The sequence below is a fragment of the Martes martes genome, assembly GCF_963455335.1.
Source record: "Martes martes genome assembly, chromosome: 14".
NCBI classification, from domain to species: domain Eukaryota; kingdom Metazoa; phylum Chordata; class Mammalia; order Carnivora; family Mustelidae; genus Martes; species Martes martes.
This window is the reverse complement of record NC_137902.1, coordinates 85,573,853-85,595,987: the sequence shown is the minus strand read 5'-3', so window position 1 is coordinate 85,595,987 and position 22,135 is coordinate 85,573,853. Positions and strand designations below refer to the sequence as shown.

General features: G+C 37.7%; 1 protein-coding gene across 5 annotated transcripts in view; it reads left to right on the top strand.

Annotated features, from left to right (window-relative positions):
- Window positions 1–22,135, top strand: part of ARID4B (AT-rich interaction domain 4B) — a 142,236-nt gene that overhangs the window by 103,404 nt on the left and 16,697 nt on the right. For all 5 annotated transcript variants that reach the window (XR_013967918.1, XM_080822832.1, XM_080822834.1 and 2 more), the window contains 2 exons: window positions 12,502–12,586; window positions 14,945–15,143. Coding sequence is in view for 4 of the 5 variants with exons in the window: in XM_080822832.1 (XP_080678958.1) it covers window positions 12,502–12,586; window positions 14,945–15,143 (284 nt within the window). In the remaining variant the exon portion in view is untranslated. The remainder of the gene's footprint in view (window positions 1–12,501; window positions 12,587–14,944; window positions 15,144–22,135) is intronic.

Below are 22,135 nucleotides of genomic sequence, written 5' to 3'. Positions count from 1 at the left end.
ACTAAAGGCAAGAGTTATCTTTTCCTCGGAACACTTGAATTTTAGAGGGTAGAAAGGGAATGTTGGTTTTTTAGCTTTGAAACTGGTCGGGGGTTGGGTAGGGTAAGGGAAGACTTTGAATTGAGGCCTTCAAGTTTTTAATAACATAGAAAAGAAAATGAGACCTAGTTCAACAAGACAAGCTTATGTTACTGAGAAGGATGCCATCTACTCCTCATACCTCAAGCGTTTGTATGGTCTGAACTTTCAAAAGAAGAAAACTAACCAACTTGATGAAGACCTGTAGAGTGGATCTCTCCACCCTCCAGCATCATAGAGAAAACTGTACTTCTGTGTATTAGCAGTTAATTTTCTTTGAGTCAGTAGAACAGTACTCCTGTTTCCCTCTGAAGCTGATCTAATGGGGACTGCAACAAATGCTCACCACTTCTACAACGAGTTTCCTATTATTCCGGTGATCTTCAGCTTGATCTTTGAATTTACACTTAAGAGACATGAAATTAGAAATGAAGATTTATGCACGAAAGTTCATGAAAATAGTTTTATCTTCAGTGGCAGTCATTACCATAGCAATTTAGGAAATTTTACATGAAGCTATTTATGTGAGTTTTGTTTGATCTGAAAGGTCACTTCCCAGTGAAGTAATTTTTCTAAAAGAAAACAAAAGTATCTGTCTTAGTTTGAAAAATACTGTTTTCTGGTAATTTCTACATTTTTCCTTTTTTCTAAAGTTCTGTGTAAACCGTTATATTGATATTTTTATTTGTACCCCTGTTTCACAATTGAAAATGTTAATTTTTGCTACACAAAGGTTAGTGTTTGAGCCAATTTGTTTTTTACTTCCACAATGGAAAAAAAAAAAAGACACACTTTTACAGGCTTGCATCCAGTTTTCTGGAAAATAGCCAGAGCTCTGAATCTTAAACTGCATACTGGCTTGTAAATGGTATGATACTGCTACAGAATTTTTCAGATGAGGTGGTCGTGTATCAAACAAGTGTCTGATACAAGTTGATTTGGCTAGGCTGCCACGTGGCTTGGGGAAAAGTCAGTGCTTTTTTATAAATTGTTTTTAACTCTTCTAAAAATAGCATTCAATCTAGAAAGATGTCAGTATATAAAAGTAGAAAGACAACTATTTTAATATTGTAGTATGTCCTCTTTTAAAAAGACAGAGCTCATATGTTTTTAAAAACTATAATCATACTTCAGTAGTTTTTAGTAGTAGCCATTCTTGTTTGTTTTCTCTTAGCGATGCTAGTATTTTATAGAAGTTTTTAGTACTGTTAGCTAACTGATCCCTTTCATTCTCAAGTTTCTAAGTCATGGCATAAACGTGGGAGTGATTTTTGAAAATGAAGTTACACTTTGAAATTCAACTGCTGTAATCTCTGTTGCTGGTGTTGGGTTTATCCCGTTTAGTGATACAGCTAAGTGTATTATGGCTATCTAGACTGCTTGGCTTGGGATTAAAATCTATCAGTATTGTGTTATGTATTGAGGCTGACTGATTTTTCTCCATTTCTAGTTTGGCTTTCCATAATCAAGGGGTTGGGAATTTGATTTGAGATTTTTTAAATACCGAGATTCATCAGTTACGTGAAAAAGATAGCCCCAACTAAAAGAGAACAGGAAAAGCAACACTGAAATTTCAACTGTTGAACTCCTAAGTAACAAGTTAGTTCTACTCCGTATTATAAGCTATAAGAAACTGAAGATAAGATATATTATACTTAAACATTACCTGAAATTAAATGTATTTCATTTAAAAAATATCTTACCTCTCTAAGCAAATTGGCTCCTCCTTTGAGGGAATGGGGGTCGGGGGAACTAGTCAAAAGCTTCCATAAATGGGTTCAGACCCACTTTGTGCTAACATTCAGCTGCTTTTTAACAAACGTCTATTCCTTTATTTGACGTACGTAAGTTCAATGTCATGTGCAAAATACTATACTTGGACTGAAGATAAAAAGAAGAGGTCCCTATTAAGGAACTGATTGTCCGGGGGGGTGAATTACCCCGTCAGGATTTACAAACACCCTCCTTCTTGATGCCCTCAGCGCTCCTCTTGTGCTGCCTACCTTCAGTCACTCCTTATCATCCTCTCTTTTGACCCCCATGCTCTTGTGTTGCTTTGTAGTTCTTCCTGGACAAAACCACTGGAACACTGCTTACATCTCACGCTCTTACTCCTGGCCTGTATCTGTGCAGCTGATCCTGTCTGGAGAAAGCAAACAACCCCGCTGACTTCTTTTAAATTCATGAGTATGAACTTTGGGTGGCCACGATGTGTTTCTCTTCCATTCACTCCCTCCTTTTCTCAGAAGACTGTTTCATACTGTTTCTCATCTCCTCAGATGCCCAGCATCTCTTCCCCATCCTCACTTTCGGTTGGTGACCTTACTTTATAACCTCATGAAAAACTGAAGTGAGAGGAGAGTTTTGTGAACTTCCACATCTGCCGCCTTACCTGCATCTGCTGCCGCATCCTCTGTCTCTCCCGCTTTAGTCATCCGTGAAAACAAGCGTGCTGCTATATCAGGCCGTTCTTCTAATTGTCATGCCTGCTTTCCTAAATCAGAGACATGGGCCTAGAAATTCTCCCTTTTTCCCCCTCTCTCTTTTGTCAGCTTCTCACTCTGTTTTGAATCATCCACATCTGGACCTGCCGTGGTTTTTCCCATCTCAAAACTCACTTGAGCTTTACCTGCTTTTCTTGCTGTGCCATTTCTTTGCTCATTTCCATCCAGCAAAACTATGAGTTTACACTTGTCACCTGGTTTCTCTCCTGTTGTTTTGTGTAAAGCCACTCCACTAAGGCTTTTGCCCCATCACACCTCCCTGTCACCAGTGACCCCATCTAGCTGAACACCATCCTTACTTCCTGACCTCTTGCCACTTGCTTTATCAGTGGTATTTAGCCCAGCCTCCTCTTGTCTTTGTGTGTTTTCTTCTTTACAGTCGTGCTCTTCTTTTATCTTTCTGATATCCATCTGAACTTCTTTCACTTTCCATTCCTATTTTTCCAGTTCTAATTTGAGACATTTTTTTTCTGATACTGAATTTTTCCAAATTATTTTTATGGAGTCAAAGGGATTTGACCTTCTGGAATATAGCTTATACCTAGGACCATGGATAAAAAAAAAAAAATTTTTTTTAAATTGTTCAAGCTTTCTACATCAGGACAACATTATTTTTCAATACGAAAGTGCATTTAGGGGCACCTGGGTGGCTCAGTTGGTTAAGCGGCTGTCTTCAGCTCAGGTGATCCTGGAGCCCCAGGATCAAGTCCTGCATTGGGCTCCCTACTCTGTGGGGAGTCTGCTTCTCCCTCTGACCTCTCCCCTCTCATTCTCTGTCTCTCAAATATATAGATAAAACCTTAAAAAAAAGCAAAAACAAAAGTGCATTTAACTTGAAAACATGAAAAAAAATCCCAATTCCATATTCATTCCATTAATATCCCTTACCACATCTAGAAAAGTACGTGTCTGCATTTGGTAAGTAGGAAACAAATACTGAACTAAATTGGACCTCCTGGATATGAAATAGAAGTAGAATAGAAGGTAAAATCTATATAAAAGGGACTAGTCTATAAAAATGACACCTGTAGAATACGGAGACTGATAGGAGATTGGAACAGCTGTGGCCTGGCTCTCCATTGATGCTTTTATATGTGGTAACTCTTTGTTTAACTTTCTGAGGAACTGTCCCAACTATTTTCCACAAAGGTACACCATTTTACATTCTTAACAGAATTGTATTGGGGTTTTGGTTTCTCCATGTCCTCACCAACATTTTATTAATTTCTGTTTTTAAAAAAAGATTTATTATAGCCAACCTAGTGGGTATCTCATTGGTTTTGATTTGTATGTTTATAATGACTAGTGATGTTGGACATCTTTTCGTGTCCTTATTGGCTATTTGTATGTCTTCCTTGGGGAAATGTCTGTTTAAGCCCTTTGCCCAATTTTGAATTGTTTTTGTTGTTGAGTGGTAGGAGTTCTTCATGTGTTCTGTTTATTAATCCTTCCTCAAATAAATAATTTGCAGATATTGTCTCCCGTTCTTTGAACCCGCAGAATTGTCTTTTCACTCTCTTGATAGTGTCTTGATGTACAATAGTTTTAAAATTCGACAAAATCCAAATATATCTATTTTTTCTTTGTTGTCCATGCTTTTGGTGGTGTATCGCAGAAAATACCACCAAATCCAGGGGAGTGAAAATTTCCCCATATTTTCTTTAAAGAATTTTCTTGTTTTAGCTCTAATACCAGTGTCTTTTGTTTTTTGTTTTTTGTTTTTCTTACCAATTTTGAGTTAATTTTTATATGTAAATATGGCAGTCAGTTCTTCTTTATGATCTTTTTTTGTCATATGAAGAGCCCGTCTCCTAATTAGTAGCCAAAATGGGGTTGAGGATGAGAGACTAGAATGAATCTGATTGGAAACACTCCCGCTCTGTGACTTTCCTTCTGTCTCCTTTTGTCCCTTTAAGAATTTTTATGTCACTTCAGCTTAATTTCTCTGTTCCTTCTATCTGCAGAATGTTCTACATCCTTAACTTTTTTTTTTTCTTTTACTTCCATGTAATCTGATCCTTGCCTTAATTTCATTGTGTATGCTGTTGGACTTAGGAATGTTGACAGAAGAGTACATATAGAGTTGTTCTGTTCCTGTGCTTCAAAATAATTATTCTGGTAATGATAGAAAGAAAAGCAAAGTACTCTAGGAACTTGTCTGCATTATTGCTATAGTGTGGAAGTTAAAAAACTACAAATGAAGACGATTTGACAGTGGTTTCCAAGTGAGTATCTACAAACTTGTTTTAGAGGATAGGGAGTCTTTTTTTTTTTTTTTTCCTAAGATTTCATTTATTTATTTGACAAAGATCACAAGTAGGCAGAGAAGCAGGCAGAGAGAAAGGGGGAAGCAGGCTCCCTGCTGAGCAGAGAGCCCGACTCGGGGCTCAGTCCCAGGACCCTGAGATCATGACCTGAGCCGAAGGCAGAGGCTTAACCCACTGAGTCACCCAGGCGCTCCGAGGATAGGGAGTCTTTTTGACCAAGACTTCCAATTCCATTTGCATGTTTTTCCTCCTGTGTCCCGTTCTTTTTTTCTTCATACCTCACTATCATGTTTTCCAAACTCTCAACTTCCTCAGCCCTCTGTCACAGTCTCCCAGCTTACTCACTTTTTAGGATGGAAAACATACTAAAATTAAAAAGTACTCTGGTAGTCAAAGGACTGTGTTACCACTCATGTGAAAAATTCTTGTGCAGTATGAAGACGCTTTGTATCAGACAGTCCTGCCTACAGAGACATATAGTGACTGAAGTGAACATAATAATTTGTACTTTAAAAATACGACTTTTGAGTTGACTAGTTTTTCAGTGCAAGTGAATATAAATATTCCCTTCATAAACAAAGATGAGTAACTTGGTTCTTTTTGCACTCAGATGGGCTTTCTTTCTTTGTATTTATATAAGAGTGTTTACTAAATTGAACCTGTTCCATTCAGTAGTTTTTGTAGGTTGGCAGATACATTTAATGTAGAACGTAAACGTGGACCTGTTCATTTGTTGGTTTTGTAGATAGGTAGGTTCATCAGTATATTTGTCTAACTGTGCATAGATACCAATCCCCTGAACTTACCAAATGTTAATGAAGTAAACTTTTCAGGTACTTCTAAGTCAGTATCTGTGTCACAAAATACAGTGAATGCCTCAGTTGTTAACCATTCGCAGTGATCTCTATAAATGAGCCTGGTACAATGCTTTGTGATGTGTTCTTAACATTACATATTACCTCTGCCTAAAGACCTATACCTTTGTTTCATTTTACAGAGTTAAACTCTCCAGGAAAACCAGTTGATATAATTACAATACCATGTTGTTGGGCTGCTTGTGTCAAATATTAAATATGTTTATGCTATACTATCCAAGTTATTCTTATTCTGTTATATTCTTTATTATGCTGAACACCATTCTGTGTCTTTAATGTGGATTTAATATTAAGTGCTATATGAAGTGGAAATATGAAATGTCAATGGCATGCTTAGAATTTTATTTTTCAATAGTATAATGCTTTATTTTTATTTCATTATATCTTAACATGACAGAAGGCATTAAATTTATGTTCAGTGGGTCTTTTATAAATTTTGCTTTAGATATTCTCTCATTAAAAATATATGTGTAAATTGAGGTTATTATAGAAAATTCATAAAGTCAGCAAATATTGATAAAATGGATTATAAAATTTATAATTTGGTAGCTGTTGCTGCTTTTCATGTGACTTGGTCTTTTTTTCCATTACAGTGTCATACTTTTTTTTCTATATATTTTTTTTACTTTAAGAAGGGAAAAATTTCTTTCCTTGCTAAGATAGCCTGAATTTCCACTTTAGATGTGAGGTTTTTAAAACCTTAGTTATATGACATTCATTAACTTTTTATATATAGATAGGTAAGATACAAAGTACATATTGTTCAGCTGTTATTAAATGAGTCTGTCTAATCGTTACAGAAAATAAAATAAAATACAGATGATTTCAATGTTTTATCTAAATTAATGGTTGGCTCTTAGATTTTATATTTTTTGTAATTTGTATACATGTTTCAAATAGTGAGCTATAATTTTATATGTCAACTTGGTTTTGCTTATGAAATTATTTTTTAAATATTTTTATTCTGCATGTAAACTTTTTTTAATCTCTAAGGTTATGTCTTTTGGGGTATGTCTTAATACACGCTGCTAATATTCCTTGGAAAAGTGGTTTGGTTGGGTCATGAAGAACCGAAATCTGAATTGATATGGGCAACAGAACCATTTTGGTTTCTTACCTGGTTGACTAACATTGTTTTCCGTTTTTATCATTGCCAAGTAATTTCTTAGATGATTTGCCAACACATCCAAACAAATCAGAAAGCTGTTTTTCTCTGTTTTTCTCTGGTGAGAGCAAGTATGTTATGGTCTCTGAATGGTTCCTTCTAGCTTTGTATGAATATTTTAATTCAACACATTTAAAAAATTCAAATATCTGTGTGGCTGCTGCTTTCAGAAGTTGAGAAGGTTTGTATTGTTACTTCTGTAATTACTGCTTGGTGTTATCTTCTCTGTTAACACGGTAAGCTCCCTGTGGGAAGGAGCAGTGCTGCTTTCGTTCCTGAATACCCAGTGCCTAGTGCAGAATCCGTCACATAAATAGTACCTAAGAAGTATTTATCGAATGAATAAGCCCTCATGCATACTTTTATATATGTATATATACATGTATCTATAGTTTCATATAATTTTTTACTTTAGGGATCATCTGGTCCAGCTCCTTCATTCTATATAGGACAGGGAGCAGACGTTTGTAAGTTAAATGAGTTGCTCATGTAGTCTGTTCTTTCATGTTTGTTCCATTAGTTGAATGTTAGTAGAGATATTCTCAGGTATGCCATATACATTCTTTGAAAATATCTTCCTTAATACTTTAAATATCTGATGAGATGAGATACTTGTCTAGATTTCATCCTTTAATTACAGTAGATTTATTAATCATTGAAAAAGTATGGCCTAATTAGTAACAGACTTAATTTTCTGTTTAGTATTTTTTTAAATTCAGTGTGTAATATTTGTTTTTCAATATTTGTTTTTATTTATTTTTAAAGATTTTATTTATTTGAGAGCGAGAGCGAGTGAGAGAGTTCACATGCACACACAAGCAGGGGGAGTAGTGGGAGAGGGAGAAGCAGGCTCCCTGCTGAGTACGGAGGCCAATGGGGGGCTCTGTCCCAGGACCCCAGGACCACAACCTGAGCCAAAGGCAGATGCTCAGCCACCCAGGTGTGCCTCAGTATTTGTTTTTGAATGGAAGAATTTAGTAATCTTTTCATTGTGCCCTGGCAAACTATATTTCCTTTTCTCACAAAAGGGCCAATTACTGGCTTGTGATCATAATTTCTAAAGGTAATGTCTGATTTAAGGCAGGACAGTTTTTTTCAGTAATCCAAACTGCCTGCCTGCTTCGGACACCCTCACAGCACTCTCCCATTGCTTGCATCCGAAGCCGCAGGTCATTTTGTTTGTCAGCCCACTGCTTAGCTTGCATTGTCTCCTAGTTCTCAGACTACGTGACCACTAAACATGACAGCTGACAGCAACAGGCCCACCGACCTTGAAGAGTGATCTAGGTATTTAATGAGAAAAAGTGGTTTCCCTGAAGTCTGAGGACATGTTCCCCTAAGTAACTGTTAAGCAGTGCTCTTCCTGTGCGGTGGAGAGACCCCATCAAAATAGGCCCTTGATTCCCTCTGTGGTACTTAAAACAGAATTGAGAACATTGGAGAGTCCCTGACTGTCACAGCGAAGGACGGCATGCCTGTGTATTTGAGGATGTGTGAAAAAAGGACTAGAAACATTTTCAAATTAAAAAAAAAAAAAATGTATCGCATTGAGTTATTAAGATTCTTATGTTCTTTAAGAATGTATTTTGAAGCATGAATGGATATCTTACTCAATATGTTACTCTAAGGAGAAATCGAGAACTCGTTTATGGTATTTCTTTTTCTTAGCTGCAGTTTTCTGCTCTTCGCCGCTTCCAGTAATTTTCGGTTTTTATGGTATTCAAGATAGTTGGATTTGAGCTGAATTTTCTCATTTTCTATCTTCATTGATTACTTTCTTACTATGCCCACAGTAATTGTATGGTCTCTTTAATATAAAATACACTGTATTAAAAGTCAACGTTTATATAGAATGAACAGCATCAACTTCTTGTAGTTCTGAACTAGATTCCCTTCATTCAAGTGTTTATTCTTGGTATTTGATAGGGAGTCAGAGATCTTGACCCATTAATATTGACTCCTTTATTTAAATTACCTGGCACTAGGAAAGTCAAAATTAAATTGGCCTACCTCTTTCTTGTACATGAGTTAGTGTCTGTAGAAAAGTTTCAGCATTGTTTTGTTTTGGGCAGCAGTTTTTGTTTTGTTTTGGGCACCGGTTTTTGTTTTTCTCCCACATGAACTTACGTGTCTCTCCTTTCTGTTCTTTGAAAGTACTCTGTAAAGAAAATGGAACACTTGCATGACACTGAGTAATTGCATAAAGGGAAGGAACATTAATTATTTTTAAAATACAGTGCTCGCTTCGGCAGCACATATACTAGAATTATTTTTAAAATACAGTGATCAGGCGCCTGGGTGGCTCAGTGGGTTAAAGCCTCTGCCTTCAGCTCAGGTCCTGGTCCCAGGATCCTGGGATCGAGTCCCGCATCGGGCTCTCTGCTCAGAGGGAGCCTGCTTCCTCCTCTCTCTCTCTCTGCCTGCCTCTCTGCCTACTTGTGATCTCTGTCTGTCAAATAAATAAATAATAAAAATCTCAAAAAAAAATAAAAAAAAAAACAGTGATCAGTTAACAGCTCTCAGTTTATTCTCTAATCTTTGTTCCTTCTAAGAGTAATCAGACAACTAAAATGCTATTTAGAACCTCATTAAGTTTTGAAATATTTGTCTGGGTTAATGTTTGTGTCAGTGATCTCAACTTTATTTGGTAAGGGCATTTATAATCTGAAAGCTCTCCCTTAATCAAAATTCTCACGTTGTTTTCAGTTCTTCCTCATCACAGGTTGTGCATTTTTAATGTGGCTTCTCTATCTGCTGATCTACTATTCTTTTCTCTGTTCTTACTCTGGATAGGATCTGCCATCCATGCCCTCTACCATTATTCTGGTGTTGACCAGAATGTCTTAAGAGGCAGTCCCTTACCCATTTTTCTCTAACTCTCTACCTCGTGCTTTTTTGCAAACCTATTGCTCGCAGAGTCAGTTTACTTCCATGGTTTGAGTTTTCTTAATCTGTGAAGTGAATTCATTGATAGATTTTTAAGGCATATTCTAGTTCTAAAGGTTATTAATTATAATAATAAAAATATTGTGTCACTACATTTTATTAAAAATAGAGAATAAGTCTGGCCGAGAAAAGAACAAATCTAAAAGAATAGTGTCAGAACAGGGGAATACCTGAACAAGCAAAAAACACTGAGAAATTAGAACAGAAAGAGGCAAATAATACAGGAGTAATAATATTAACTAATATTTATAGGACTGTAAGTTACCGTGTACCTATTATTTCAATAGGAGACATATTTAAAGAATTTTCCAAGGCATCTCTTAAAACCATACAGAATATTCATTATTTTAAAACAAAACTGTCATCCAAGATAGTAAGACCATAGTGTTTAAATACTGCTATTCCAGTATTTTAGAAGTGTGTATAGTTCCTTTCATCTAATTCCAGAATTTGTCTTTTTTCTTTTCTGATTGGTCCAATGCTCTTTACACATTCCACAGTCACTGCTTTAAGTTCTTCTGATAGCCAGTCCTCTTATAGGACTCTTCAGAAAATGGTGACCAGATAGCGTATGTACACTGGTGGAGCTTGGGCGGTGGGCATCAGCCTGTACTAAGGCAGCAGCAGCTGTTATTTTATTGATGTGTATGTTTCTTCTACCTTGTTCCTAAGAGAATATCCATTCTCTGTGACTCATAAAGGTTTCTCCCTCATGTGAACATTTTAGCTACGGAGGCAGTAAATGTTTTTGTTTTTGTTTTGTTTTTTCTTTCTTTCTTTCTTTCTTTCTTTCTTTTTTTTTGCTTATTTGATGTATTTGACAAGTATGGAATATCATGGTGATGATCTTAAGTTGAAAGCGACTGTTTTGCCCTAATTTGAAATATAATTCATGCCAAAAACCCAAATTGAATAGTAAAAATGTCTGATATTACGAACTAACTGTAACAGATAGTTTTGAGTAAAGAACAGTAAAAAATAATAAATCCTTGTTTAGTTTACACTGATGTTAGGTATAAGTAACCATCATGAACTGTCTTCAGTTATCTCATAAGAAGATAGCTTGTTTTGTTTTCTTTTAAACAAAGTACGCAGCATTAACTTCCATAACTATATCCAAGTAAGAGCCACTTCTAGACATTTACATTCAACTTTGCGAAGGGCAGAGATACCATATTTTCTCTTCATTTTCCACCTTCATTCCAGTTTTGGAAGGAACTAAGTAGCTTTCATCTCAAGCATAATGCAATTTTCAGTATTCATGGGAAAGTTAAAAGTACTATAAATATTTAGGTAGGTGCTACCGTGCCAGTATAAATACCTAAAGGGATGTGTTGAGTAGAATAATACTTGTTTTAAAACTTTTCGAAGTTCTTACTGTGTTTGATTATTGAAAACTAGATGTGCTGTGCAGTCTTATTTTCTTATTTTTCTTTTTTAAATACAGTCTTATTTGATACAGAATACACTTGAGTCTGATGTTGAGAATGGCTTGACCAGGGCCACATAACTAGCCGCAGGGAAGTTCTAGGAAGACTTTCCTAGAACTCATTCCATTCTTCCTCATTCTAATTATCGCTGTGGCCCTCAACAGCTTCCAGCAGATACAGACCTAATCCCTTGCCTGGGGGTGTGCCCTTGGCCTTAGGAAAGCCAGTATTTGCACCCGCAGTAGCACTTTGCCTGGGTGTTGTTACAGGCACACATTCCAGGCCCACTCCGGAGCAAGAATATGCTTTATCAGTCAGATGATGACCCAGATCATTTACTGCCTAGTTTGGGGCCTCTGTTACTTCATTTAGTACCTCTACTAATGAGGACGTTTTCATTTAAAAGCTTATTTTCAGTTCTTCATGTTCTGGAGTTAAAAACGCTAGTGAGTTTTCCATTTTCCACAATAAATATATATAACTTTTGAACATAAAAGGAGGTTAACTCATTTTTAATGTTTCTTCCTTTTAGTTGAGTTTTTACAAAAATAAACTGCCATTCTTTTTTGCTTTAAACAAATAGATTTATTGCAGTCGGGAGTAAGTTGCACCCTGTGAAACTCAGAGAGACTGTCGGCATTGAGTGGGAAGGCCATCAGAGCTGTTGACTCTTAGCTGTGTGTATATGTAGGAAGCATCTCAGAATATTGAAAAACTTGGCTGAGTAAAGCTTTCCTACTGTTTTATGAGAAGGTTTTTTTTTTTCTGTTGATTTTGCATTGTCTGTAAGTTACAATATTATGCTCTTTTATAACACAATGTCATTTAAAACTGGAGCATATTACCTTAGCTTCCTGATATGTCTAGGGGGGGAAAAATGGTCTACTTGCTGCTTTAAAGCAAAACAGAGTAAGACAAAAAAAAAAAAAAGTAGAAAAAATTGTGGTTTCTTTACAGTACAAATTTGGTTTCTTTTAGTTATGTTAACAGGGTAAGGGGTGCTAGTTTAGATGTTAAGAGATCTTTCTGGTCTTGGTTCAGCCAGTAGCCGACATTATGTCCTTGGGCCGATCACTTCATCTCTCTTTTTGGACCTTGGTAGCTTTATTCGTTGAACCAGGAAGTTGATGTTTCCTGTTCTAAAATGTTACGATTCTATTTATGAGTTTCTCTTTAACATGGCATAGTTACTTAAGTGATGTTTTGTGTACTTAGATGAATTTCTTTTAATTTTAGATATGATGAGTGGATTAAAGCAGATAAAATAGTAAGACCTGCTGATAAAAACGTGCCAAAGATAAAACATCGGAAGAAAATAAAGGTAAGTGCTTATTTTGCTAAAAGTGCTTTTTTTGCTACATCATAGCTGTTAATTAAAGAACTTTTCCTCTAAATATGCATTAAGTGTGTGTGTGTGTGTGTGTGTGTGTGTGTGTGTGTTAGTGTTGGTAGAGATAGCAATACTCAAGAACAGTGAATTTACCAAATGCTAGATCTGGGTATAGTTAGTATTGTCAGCTTATGGAAAGGTCTTTTGGAAACAGTACTAAGTGATCTTTGAGGCTTTTTTTAATCCCAACGTTGGGTAAGGCCACCCAGCCAGGTTTCACTTACTTACTTCCGTCCTTTTTGCCCCTCTCATTTCCAGCTAGGAGCCATAAAATAGTGTGACTGGGAGCCTGGCTTTTAGTCTAATGGCTGGAAACTATTCAGGGGAAGAAAAGGAGGGGGTCTCTGAAAGTAGAGGAGAGCTGGTGGCCCCAGATCATGCAAGCTTCCCCCAGAGTGGTTGTTCTTTTCTCACTGTAAAATTGGGTCTGTTCTTCAAGTTTCGGTGTAGCAACCCAGGCGCTACAACTAGGGTTTCTCAAACCCCTTTCATCTCCACTTTTGGTCTTTACTGGGAAGTATGGAAATCAGAATATATAGTATTATTTTTAGCTACTGGAAGGGTTGTGTGCGAGTGGTATTTAAAAAGCCCATTTCCACAGACAAAGCAAGTTTTAGGAGCGAGTATTTCTCAGGTAGAGGAGGAGGTAGGGATGGGAGAAGTGGTATTAGAATACTCATTCTGGGGGCGCCTGGGTGGCTCAGTGGGTTAGGCCTCTGCCTTTGGCCTAGGTCATGATCTCAGGGTCCTGGGATCAAGCCCCGCATCAGGCTCTCTACTCAGCAGGGATCCTGCTTCCCTCTCTCTCTCTGCCTGCCTCCCTGCCAACTTGTGATCTCTGTCAAATAAATAAATAAAATCTTTGAAAAAAATTTATTCCCTAGGGAGTTTTTTCCTAAATATTTATTCTCAGTGCAATTCTTGCCCCCTCCCAGGGCATATTACAATTCCTGGTCATTAGGGAATAATTGTGAATTTGGGAAAAGCTTTCTAGATAATACTCTGATATTACACACCCCTCCCTTATTCTGTCTCATCTGTCTTCTGATAGCCATTAAAAGCCATATTTGAATTCTGAATGGGGTGGACCTTTTCTGCCCTCAGAATACAGGGTACATTCTGATCTCTGGAATAAAATAATGAAGTAGCGAAAAGGCTAGCAACAGGAGAAAAAATGGAGCAGCACTAATTACTGATAGGTTGTGGTCATCTACCTGCACATCAGGCTTTTCATTGCATTCTGAGAATTAAGCCCAGATGGCTCTCACACTTGAGCACCTATCACAGTTATCTGGAGGACTTGTTGGAACTCCGATGGCTTGGCTCCATCCCCAGCATTTTTTTTTTTTTTTTTTTAAGTATATGTGCTGCCGAAGCGAGCACCATCCCCAGCATTTTTGATTCGCTAGATCTGAGGTTGGTTCTTGGAGTTTGCATTTTTTTTTTTTTTAGAGATTTTATTTATTTATTTGACAGAGAGATCACAAGTAGGCAGGGAGGCAGGCAGAGAGAGGAGGAAGCAGGCTCTCCGCGGAGCAGAGAGCCCGATGTGGGGCTCGATCCCAGGACCCTGGGATCATGACCTGAGCCGAAGGCAGAGGCATTAACCCACTGAGCCACCCAGGCGCCCCTGGAGTTTGCATTTTTAACACATTCCAGTAAGGTGCTCGTGGTGTGGGCCCAGGGACCACACTTGGAAAACAGTTACCCTGAAACAAAACAAAAAAAGCAGTTTCTAGGAAGTATTTTAGTTAGCCTCTCCTCATTTCCGTTGTAAACAGTTGTTTTCGGCAGGAGGGAGTGACTTCACTTTTTAAGAGATCATTTGTTTAGAGTTGTTCCCAGTGTCAGCTAACTGAAGATGTTTGGAATTTTGTCATTCCCGACCAACATTTTATATTGAAAATGTTACAAGTTTTGAAACTACCAGGTTGAAATTTTTTTAATGAATATTTAAACCTTTTGGGTTTTAATTTTGAAGGATTTGTAATGTCAGTTATTACCAGTTTGAGGTTTGTTAGTCTGAATTGCTTATGGGATCACTAACTTACCTCCACTATTAAAATTTAAATATTAGACAAAAATATTTTATTTAGCCTATAGTATTTGTTTAAAACTTTGGAAAAACATCTTTGGCTGTTTGTGAGGAGCTTCTTATGTTCTTTATTCTCATATTATTTAATAATATATAATACAACTTTGAATTTAAAATGAGTGTTAACATTGTTACTAATAAATGCCTCATGATAAATTATGGCTAACATGAGATACTTTTTTTTCTTCACCTAGAATAAATTAGACAAAGAAAAAGACAAAGATGAAAAATACTCTCCTAAGAGCTGTAAACTTCGGCGCTTGTCAAAACCGCCTTTCCAGACGAATCCGTCCCCGGAAATGGTATCCAAACTGGATCTTACCGATGCCAAAAACTCTGATACAGCTCACATTAAATCCATAGAAATTACTTCTATCCTTAATGGACTTCAAGGTAAACATAACAAATAACCTGTTGCGTGCAACTATATGTTTTTTGTTGTTATAAGTCAAATTCTATAAAGCTAAGTCACTGTTTTTTAATTGGATCATAATTTTGTTTTCTGTTGTTACTTGAAATAAAATCAGCCATTGATTGAGGATTGGAAATATTTCTATGAGTAGTAGACCTAAAGGTGTCATGAAATTTTAGTTATGATTTATTATTCACCCTACAGTACTGTACTGTGGGTTTTTCAGGTACTGTCCTTCTCCATTGCCAGGTAAAAGCATGGTTTGTCTTATGCAATATTAGACTGTATAGTTAAACTGAATTTTTTATCAAGAATACCAAACTTTGCTTATCTTGATTGCATCTATTCTGATCTTTTTTATGATGGCATTATTGCTTAATATTTAAGGCAGAATGAAGTATAACTATCAAATAATAAAAATGAGGAAGACTGGAGAGGGGATTTAATAAATTTGACTGTCAGGGAAAGGGGGAAATGTGACCTGTTAAATGAAGTATGTTTCTTCATAAAAATATTTTACATTTCTCATGACTTAAGAGTTTGGATTTTTACTCATTTAGAATATGACAAATTGTTTTATGTCTCTTAGTTTAGATGGTTATTTACAAGAACCAGTTTTATAATGCTATAGATATTCTTAAGTTCAGTCTGTAATTTTCTGATGTATCAGATATACAGACAATGTATCAAAATGTATACATATATATGTAATTTAAAGAATAATATAAATATGATCATTGGTATGCCTACCATAGTGATGAACAAACAGCATTTATTTAAAAGAATTTTGCATTTCTACCCCAGAAGTAATTAATATCGTGACTTATAAAAAATTTTTTTAAAGATTTTATTTGAGCGAGTGGGTGAGAGAGAGAGTGAGCGCAAGCAAGGGGAGAGGCAAGGGGAGAGGGAGGAGCAGACTCCTCGCTGAGTGGGGAGCCTGATGCGGGCCTCGATCCCAGGAGCCCGGGATCATGACCCAAGTGAAAGGCAGATGCTTACCCAGCTGAGCCACCCAGGCACCCCTAATATCCTGATTTTAGTGTTATCATTCCTTTATTTTTCTTTAGAACTAAACATATATATATAAAAAACATACATTTCTAAAGAGCATATTGTTGAGTTTTTTTTAAACTGAGTAGCAAGCATAAGCCTTGCTGTGTGAGAAAAGGCGCTGTTGCACTCAGATGAAAGCTGCCTGAGAATGTTACCTGAATGGAGTCTGTAGGCCGCATTCTTACTTCATATTCAGCTTCTCTGAGAGTTTGCAAAATCATCTCTAAGGAAATTCAGTGGGGCAAGGTCATAGAGGAGTTCTGGGATACACTGAGGCCCTCCATGATTGGAAAATTTGATGTCATTGTAGTGGATGATGAACAGGAATATGGGAGTAGGAAGCTGCTCTGGATTTTGTGATTTTAGGCTCACCAAAGGGACGGCTCACACCTTACCTTACCCCTCTAGCTTTCAGGTGCAGATCAAAGCAAAATGTTTCTGCTGGGTAGTCCGCTTTCGACATTCCTTTTGACTGTGTAGGGGCAAGCTAAACCTATTTAAACTCCTTTCGACCATGTGGGCTTGATCCCATCTTAGTGATAGTAGTCCTTCACATTGCACTGCTAGAGTGGACTGGCTTCCTCCTGCGTCTGGTATGCGGGTATCTTCCTGGGGAGACCCCGTTCCACAGATCACTCACTCTTCAGAGAACTCCTTGCGGTCGCTTGGGTTTGGCATCTCATGTCTTTTAACCCTCCTTGAGCATACTCTCTTCGTTTTGGAGCATACTCTCTAGTAACTTTTCAAGAACAAGTGGGTGAGAAGGAAGGTAAGTTTTGAGAGACTATATAAGTCTAAGAAAATCTGTTCTGTGCATGGTTTAGTTGGGTTGAATGTTTTTCCTTCAGTATTTTATTGGTATTGTTCAGTTGTCTTTTTTCCCTTCCAGCGTTGTTTCTGTGAAGTCCAGAGCTCTTCCAATTACTCATTATTTCTGTGTGACTTGTTTTATTTGTTTTTGTTTTTGTTTGTTTTTTTGCTTTCTCCTATCTTTGGAATCTTGAATCTTCGTTTCTAATGTCCTAGAACTTCACAGTGATTATGGCTTATATGGATGTATTTTTATCCACTGTCTTGTGTTCTTGCTAGGCTCTTTTCATTCTAGAAACTTGTGCCTTTCTGTTCCACGTTCTTTTCTTGAATTATTTTGTTGATTATTTCCTCCTCTGCATTTACTGATCGTGCACGCACGCGTGTGTGTGTGGTTTTTTCCTTGGCTAGTCATTATATCAATATTGTACTTTCTGTAGTATATTCTATTATGTTTATCTTTCTGGGGGTGGGCTGTTATTAATTATTTTATATTTTTCTTTGATTCCTTTTTTTTTTTTTTTAAGATGTATTTATTTGAGAGAAGAGAGTGTGTGCAAGTACACGATCAGGGGGAGGGGCAGTGCGAGAGGGAGACGGGCAAACTCCGTATTGAGTGGGGAGTCCGATGCAGGGCTTGATCCCAGGACCCTGAGATCTGTACCTCAACTGAAATCAAGAGTTGGACGCTTAACTGACTGAGCCACCCAGGTGCCTGTTTTCTCTGACTTAGAAATTTTCTCAACTTTATCTTACGATCCTTTTATTGACTATTAATTTACTGCTATAATGCTTAGTGACAGCTATAGTGCTTTTAATCTTCAAGAGCTCTTTATTTTCTACATGGTCTCGTACCATTTCTGTTCTTTTAAGATGGGTATAACATCTTATCTTTCTGTCTTTGCCCTTTCCAAAGAATATTTGTGTTTGTTCTTCCTTTGCATGGTTACTTACTTCCAGTTTGCTTTTTCCTGCTTTATTGTTTTGATCTCTTCCTTATAAAGGACTTTTTCCTTGGCTGTCTTCTCCCGTTTAGGAATCTTGAGCACATGGTTGGGACAGGTCAACTTTGAGTTTCACTGTAGGGTAATCTGGGTGCATCTTTTTTTGGAGAGGACTACTGTCAGATCTTTAGGTCTTTTTCTTAGACTAGTTGCATTCTGAAGAGAGGAGTCTTCTAGTCTTGACTGGAGGGTAAGAGAATGGCTTCCAGTGCTCTTGGATCCAGTTGAGGAATGGGAATGGAGGAGGGGAAATTCTTAGTGGTTTTTTTTTTTTTTAAGTAGACTCCACACCTAGCATGGAGCCCAACACGGCCATGAACTTACGACCCTGAGGTCAAGACCTGAGCTAAGATGAAGAGTTGGACACTTAACCAGCTGGGCTACCCAGGGGCGCCTTAGCATTTTTAGCTCCCTGACTTCACTGACTTCAGCATCACACCTGTACCTATGACTTCAATAGTTCTTAGCATTGCCTAGGCCAGGAACCCTGTCTTACCATCTTCAGAGAATAAACTTCCAGAAGAGAAGTCACCTAGCAAGCAGCAGTGGGAGTGAGGATCTAGGAATGTAAATAGTTTTTCTTTTAAAGATTTTATTCATTTATTTCACAGACAGAAATGACAAGTAGGCAGAGAGGCAGGCAGAGAGAGAGGGGGAAGCAGGCTCCCTGCTGAGCAGAGACCCCCCAATGTGGGGCTCGATCCCAGGACCCTAAGAACATGACCTGAGCTGAAGGCAGAAGCTTAACCCACTGAGCCACCCAGGCGCCTCTCTAGAGAGTACTCTTCCACATTTTAGTACCAGAGATCCCCTAAGTAAACTAGATCCCTGATGAATCACCAGATGGACAGTTTTTTCGTTAATAAACTCTACCAACACAGTCAAGTTTTAGTAGGTCATCCTTCAGTGTGAGTGATCAAGGAAAGCTCCAGCATAAAAGATTGAAACTAAAACAGAAGAAATGACCCTTGAGGAGAGAGATAATGAAGGTAACAAACATAAACTATTAATTATCTCTGGTTATTATTAACCCATAAGCATCTATAAAACAAGAACAGTATACTGTGAAAAGGGAACAAAGAAGAAGAAAAACTTGGAAATAAAAATTGAAACTATACTTCAATAAAGCATAGTTTACAGTTGAGGAAAACTTCCAGAAAGTATAAGGAAGCAGTGATGGAAATGTTAGGAGATGAGTGATATTGAGTATTATTCTAGGAATAGTGAAATTAGAGGGGAAAAAATTAACAAGTAACCACACACACCACTATTGTTAGAGTATACTTACATGTTTATATCTTTGTTTTTTATAATGGGGAGAGAGACACTAGCATTGCTGCTAGAATCGGTCAGCCTGAGGAATCAAGAAGCCACGGAAACGGCATGTCTGGTTACATGTAACTATAAAAAGCAGTTGGATTTTGAAAAACTGAACAAGAAAAAAACTCAGGATTTTCTTATGAACTGTCTCACAACTATATTATTGATTTGTTGCTTTCTACCTCATATCTTAGTGAATATTATTTATTATTGTACATACTATATTTTATTTATCATGATTATTCTTATGTTCGCTCTCTCCTTTAGTGGGTGCTGTATATACAGTGGTGTAGTCTCCCCACCCCCGTATACATATTAATCACTGGGGTCATTCTGGAATAATCCTTGGGTGGGTGTAGAAATTACCGAGTAACAAAAAGAAGAAAAATCTGGAGAACTGACTGGAATATTTTTTTTTAACGATTTTATTCATTTATTTGAGAAAATGTGTGTGTGTGAGAGAGAGCACCAGCTGGCAGGTGGGGGTGACACGAGGGAGAGGGAGAAAGGGAGAAGCAGACTCCCCGATGAGCAGTGAGCCAAATGTGGGGCTCAATTCCCAGGATAATGACCGGAGCCTGAACTGAAGACAGATGCTTAACCGACTGTACCACCCAGGCGCCCCGGGACATTGAATCTTTATATTGAAAGAGCCCATCAGACACCTGAAAAATCAGTGAAGAAGGTGCCATGCCCCAGTGAATTATTATGAAATTTTAAAACACCAGGAATAAAAACCACCAGTAAAGATGAAAAGACAAATGACAGTAGAGTTTTTAACACTTACAAGCAAAGTACTTTCAAAATTTTGAAGGGAAATAATTTTCAACTTGGAATTCCATACCTGGTTAAACTATCCATAAAACAATGAAGTTTGAGGGTTAGGATGTATTTAGACATGGAGACAAAGAATATCTCCTTTGTACCTTTTTCAGGAAAGTACTAGTTGATGTGCTCCAACATATATGGGAAGAAACCAAGAAGGGGGGAGATGGGCATTTCACTTAACAGCGGGTCTCTGTCAAGAGAAAGCAGTGAAGGGAATTCCTAGGACGATGGCTGTTAGAGCAGACCCAGAGAGCAACCAGCTAGATGCAGTAGAAAGTCGGCCTTTAGGACAGAGAGATTTGGTGAATAAGGGAACTGGATGGAGTGCTTGACTTTATGGAGCAGTTGAAATAAATGTGAAAAGGTGCACCTGGGTGGCTCAGTTAGTTGAGTGTCTGCCTTTGGCTCGGTTTGTGAACTCAGGGTCCTGGAATCGAGCCCTGTGTCAGGCTTCCTGCCCAGTGGGGAGTCTGCTTCTCCCTCTCCCCCTCCCCTTCCGCTCGTGCTCTCTCACTGCTTAGTAAATCTTTAAAAAAAGAGAAATAAATGTGAAAGGCCTACAAAAGGAAGACATAACGTAGAAAAAAAGGACTTTTGGAAACTTGGAAAAATAAATTTGCTCTATGAGAAAGGAAGTTTATTAAGTGTGCTACTTCTGCAGTGAACCACATTTATGTACGTTACAAATAGCATATTTGATTAACTAAAGATAACTATATATAGAAAGTATGGTGGGAAATGGGAGTAATTTTTTAAAATAATTTAACTATTTGACAGAGAGATCACAAGTAGGCAGAGAGGCAGGCAAAGAGAGGGGGGAAGCAGGCTCCCTACTGAGCAGAGAGCCCAGATGTGGGGCTCGATCCCTGAGATCATGACCTGAGCTGAAGACAGAGGCTTAACCCACTGAGCCACCCAGGCGCCCTGGGAAGTGGGAGTATTAATAAGAATTCATAAGAAAACATCCTCACTGCTCAGTGCAGGCTAAACTTCTAATTAAACAAATAGTTACTGTTATCATCTTTTAATAATATACTATATGAAAAAATAGAATTGAGACTTTGTAGGCTGAGGGAGAAAGAAAAAGAGCTGTTGGTTCTCTAGTATGAGTGTACATTTTTTTTTTTTTAAATTTTATTTATTTATTTGACAGGCAGAGATCACAAGTAGGCAGAGAGGCGGGCAGAGAGAGAGACAGGAAGGGAAGCAGGCTCCCTGCTGAGCAGAGAGCCCGATGCGGGGCTCGATCCCAGGACCCTGGAATCATGACCTGAGCTGAAGGCAGAGGCTTTAACCCACTGAGCCACCCAGGCGCCCATGAGTGTACATTTGTTTGTAGTCATAGACATGCTGCTTTGATATCAGTTTAAAACAATTCAGTTATACAGAAAAGTTTAAGTGTTTTTAATTGTTATAATTGTGTCTGTTATTCTTTACTTTTAGGAAACTTAGCTAAAGAACATGCATCGTTTTGTAATTACAGTTCTAAATGCTGGAGTCAAATGACTTCAGTTTGGATTTCATCTCGACTTTTACTAGCTCTTTGGCATGGCTTACCTCGCTAAATCCCAGTCTCCTAAACTATAAAATGGGGTTAATAATAACATGCCCCTCATAGGGTTGTTGTGAAGAATCAGACAATCTATACAAAGCATATCAAAGCATCTGGCATGTAGCATTTTCTCAGTAAATGTTATATTAAAGTCATAGCAAAGGCAATTATTATTTTTAAAGATTTATTTATTTATTTTGAGACAGTGCCTGCAGGTGGTGGGGAGGGGCAGAGGGAGAGGGACAGAGAAAGTCCAGCTGACTCCCTGCTCAGTGTGGAGCCTAACGACACAGGGCTCCAGCCCAGGGCCCTATGACATCATGACCTGAATCGAAAACAAGAGTCGGACACTCAACTGAGCCACCCACGCCCCCTGGCAATTATTTTTTATACTTAATTAAAT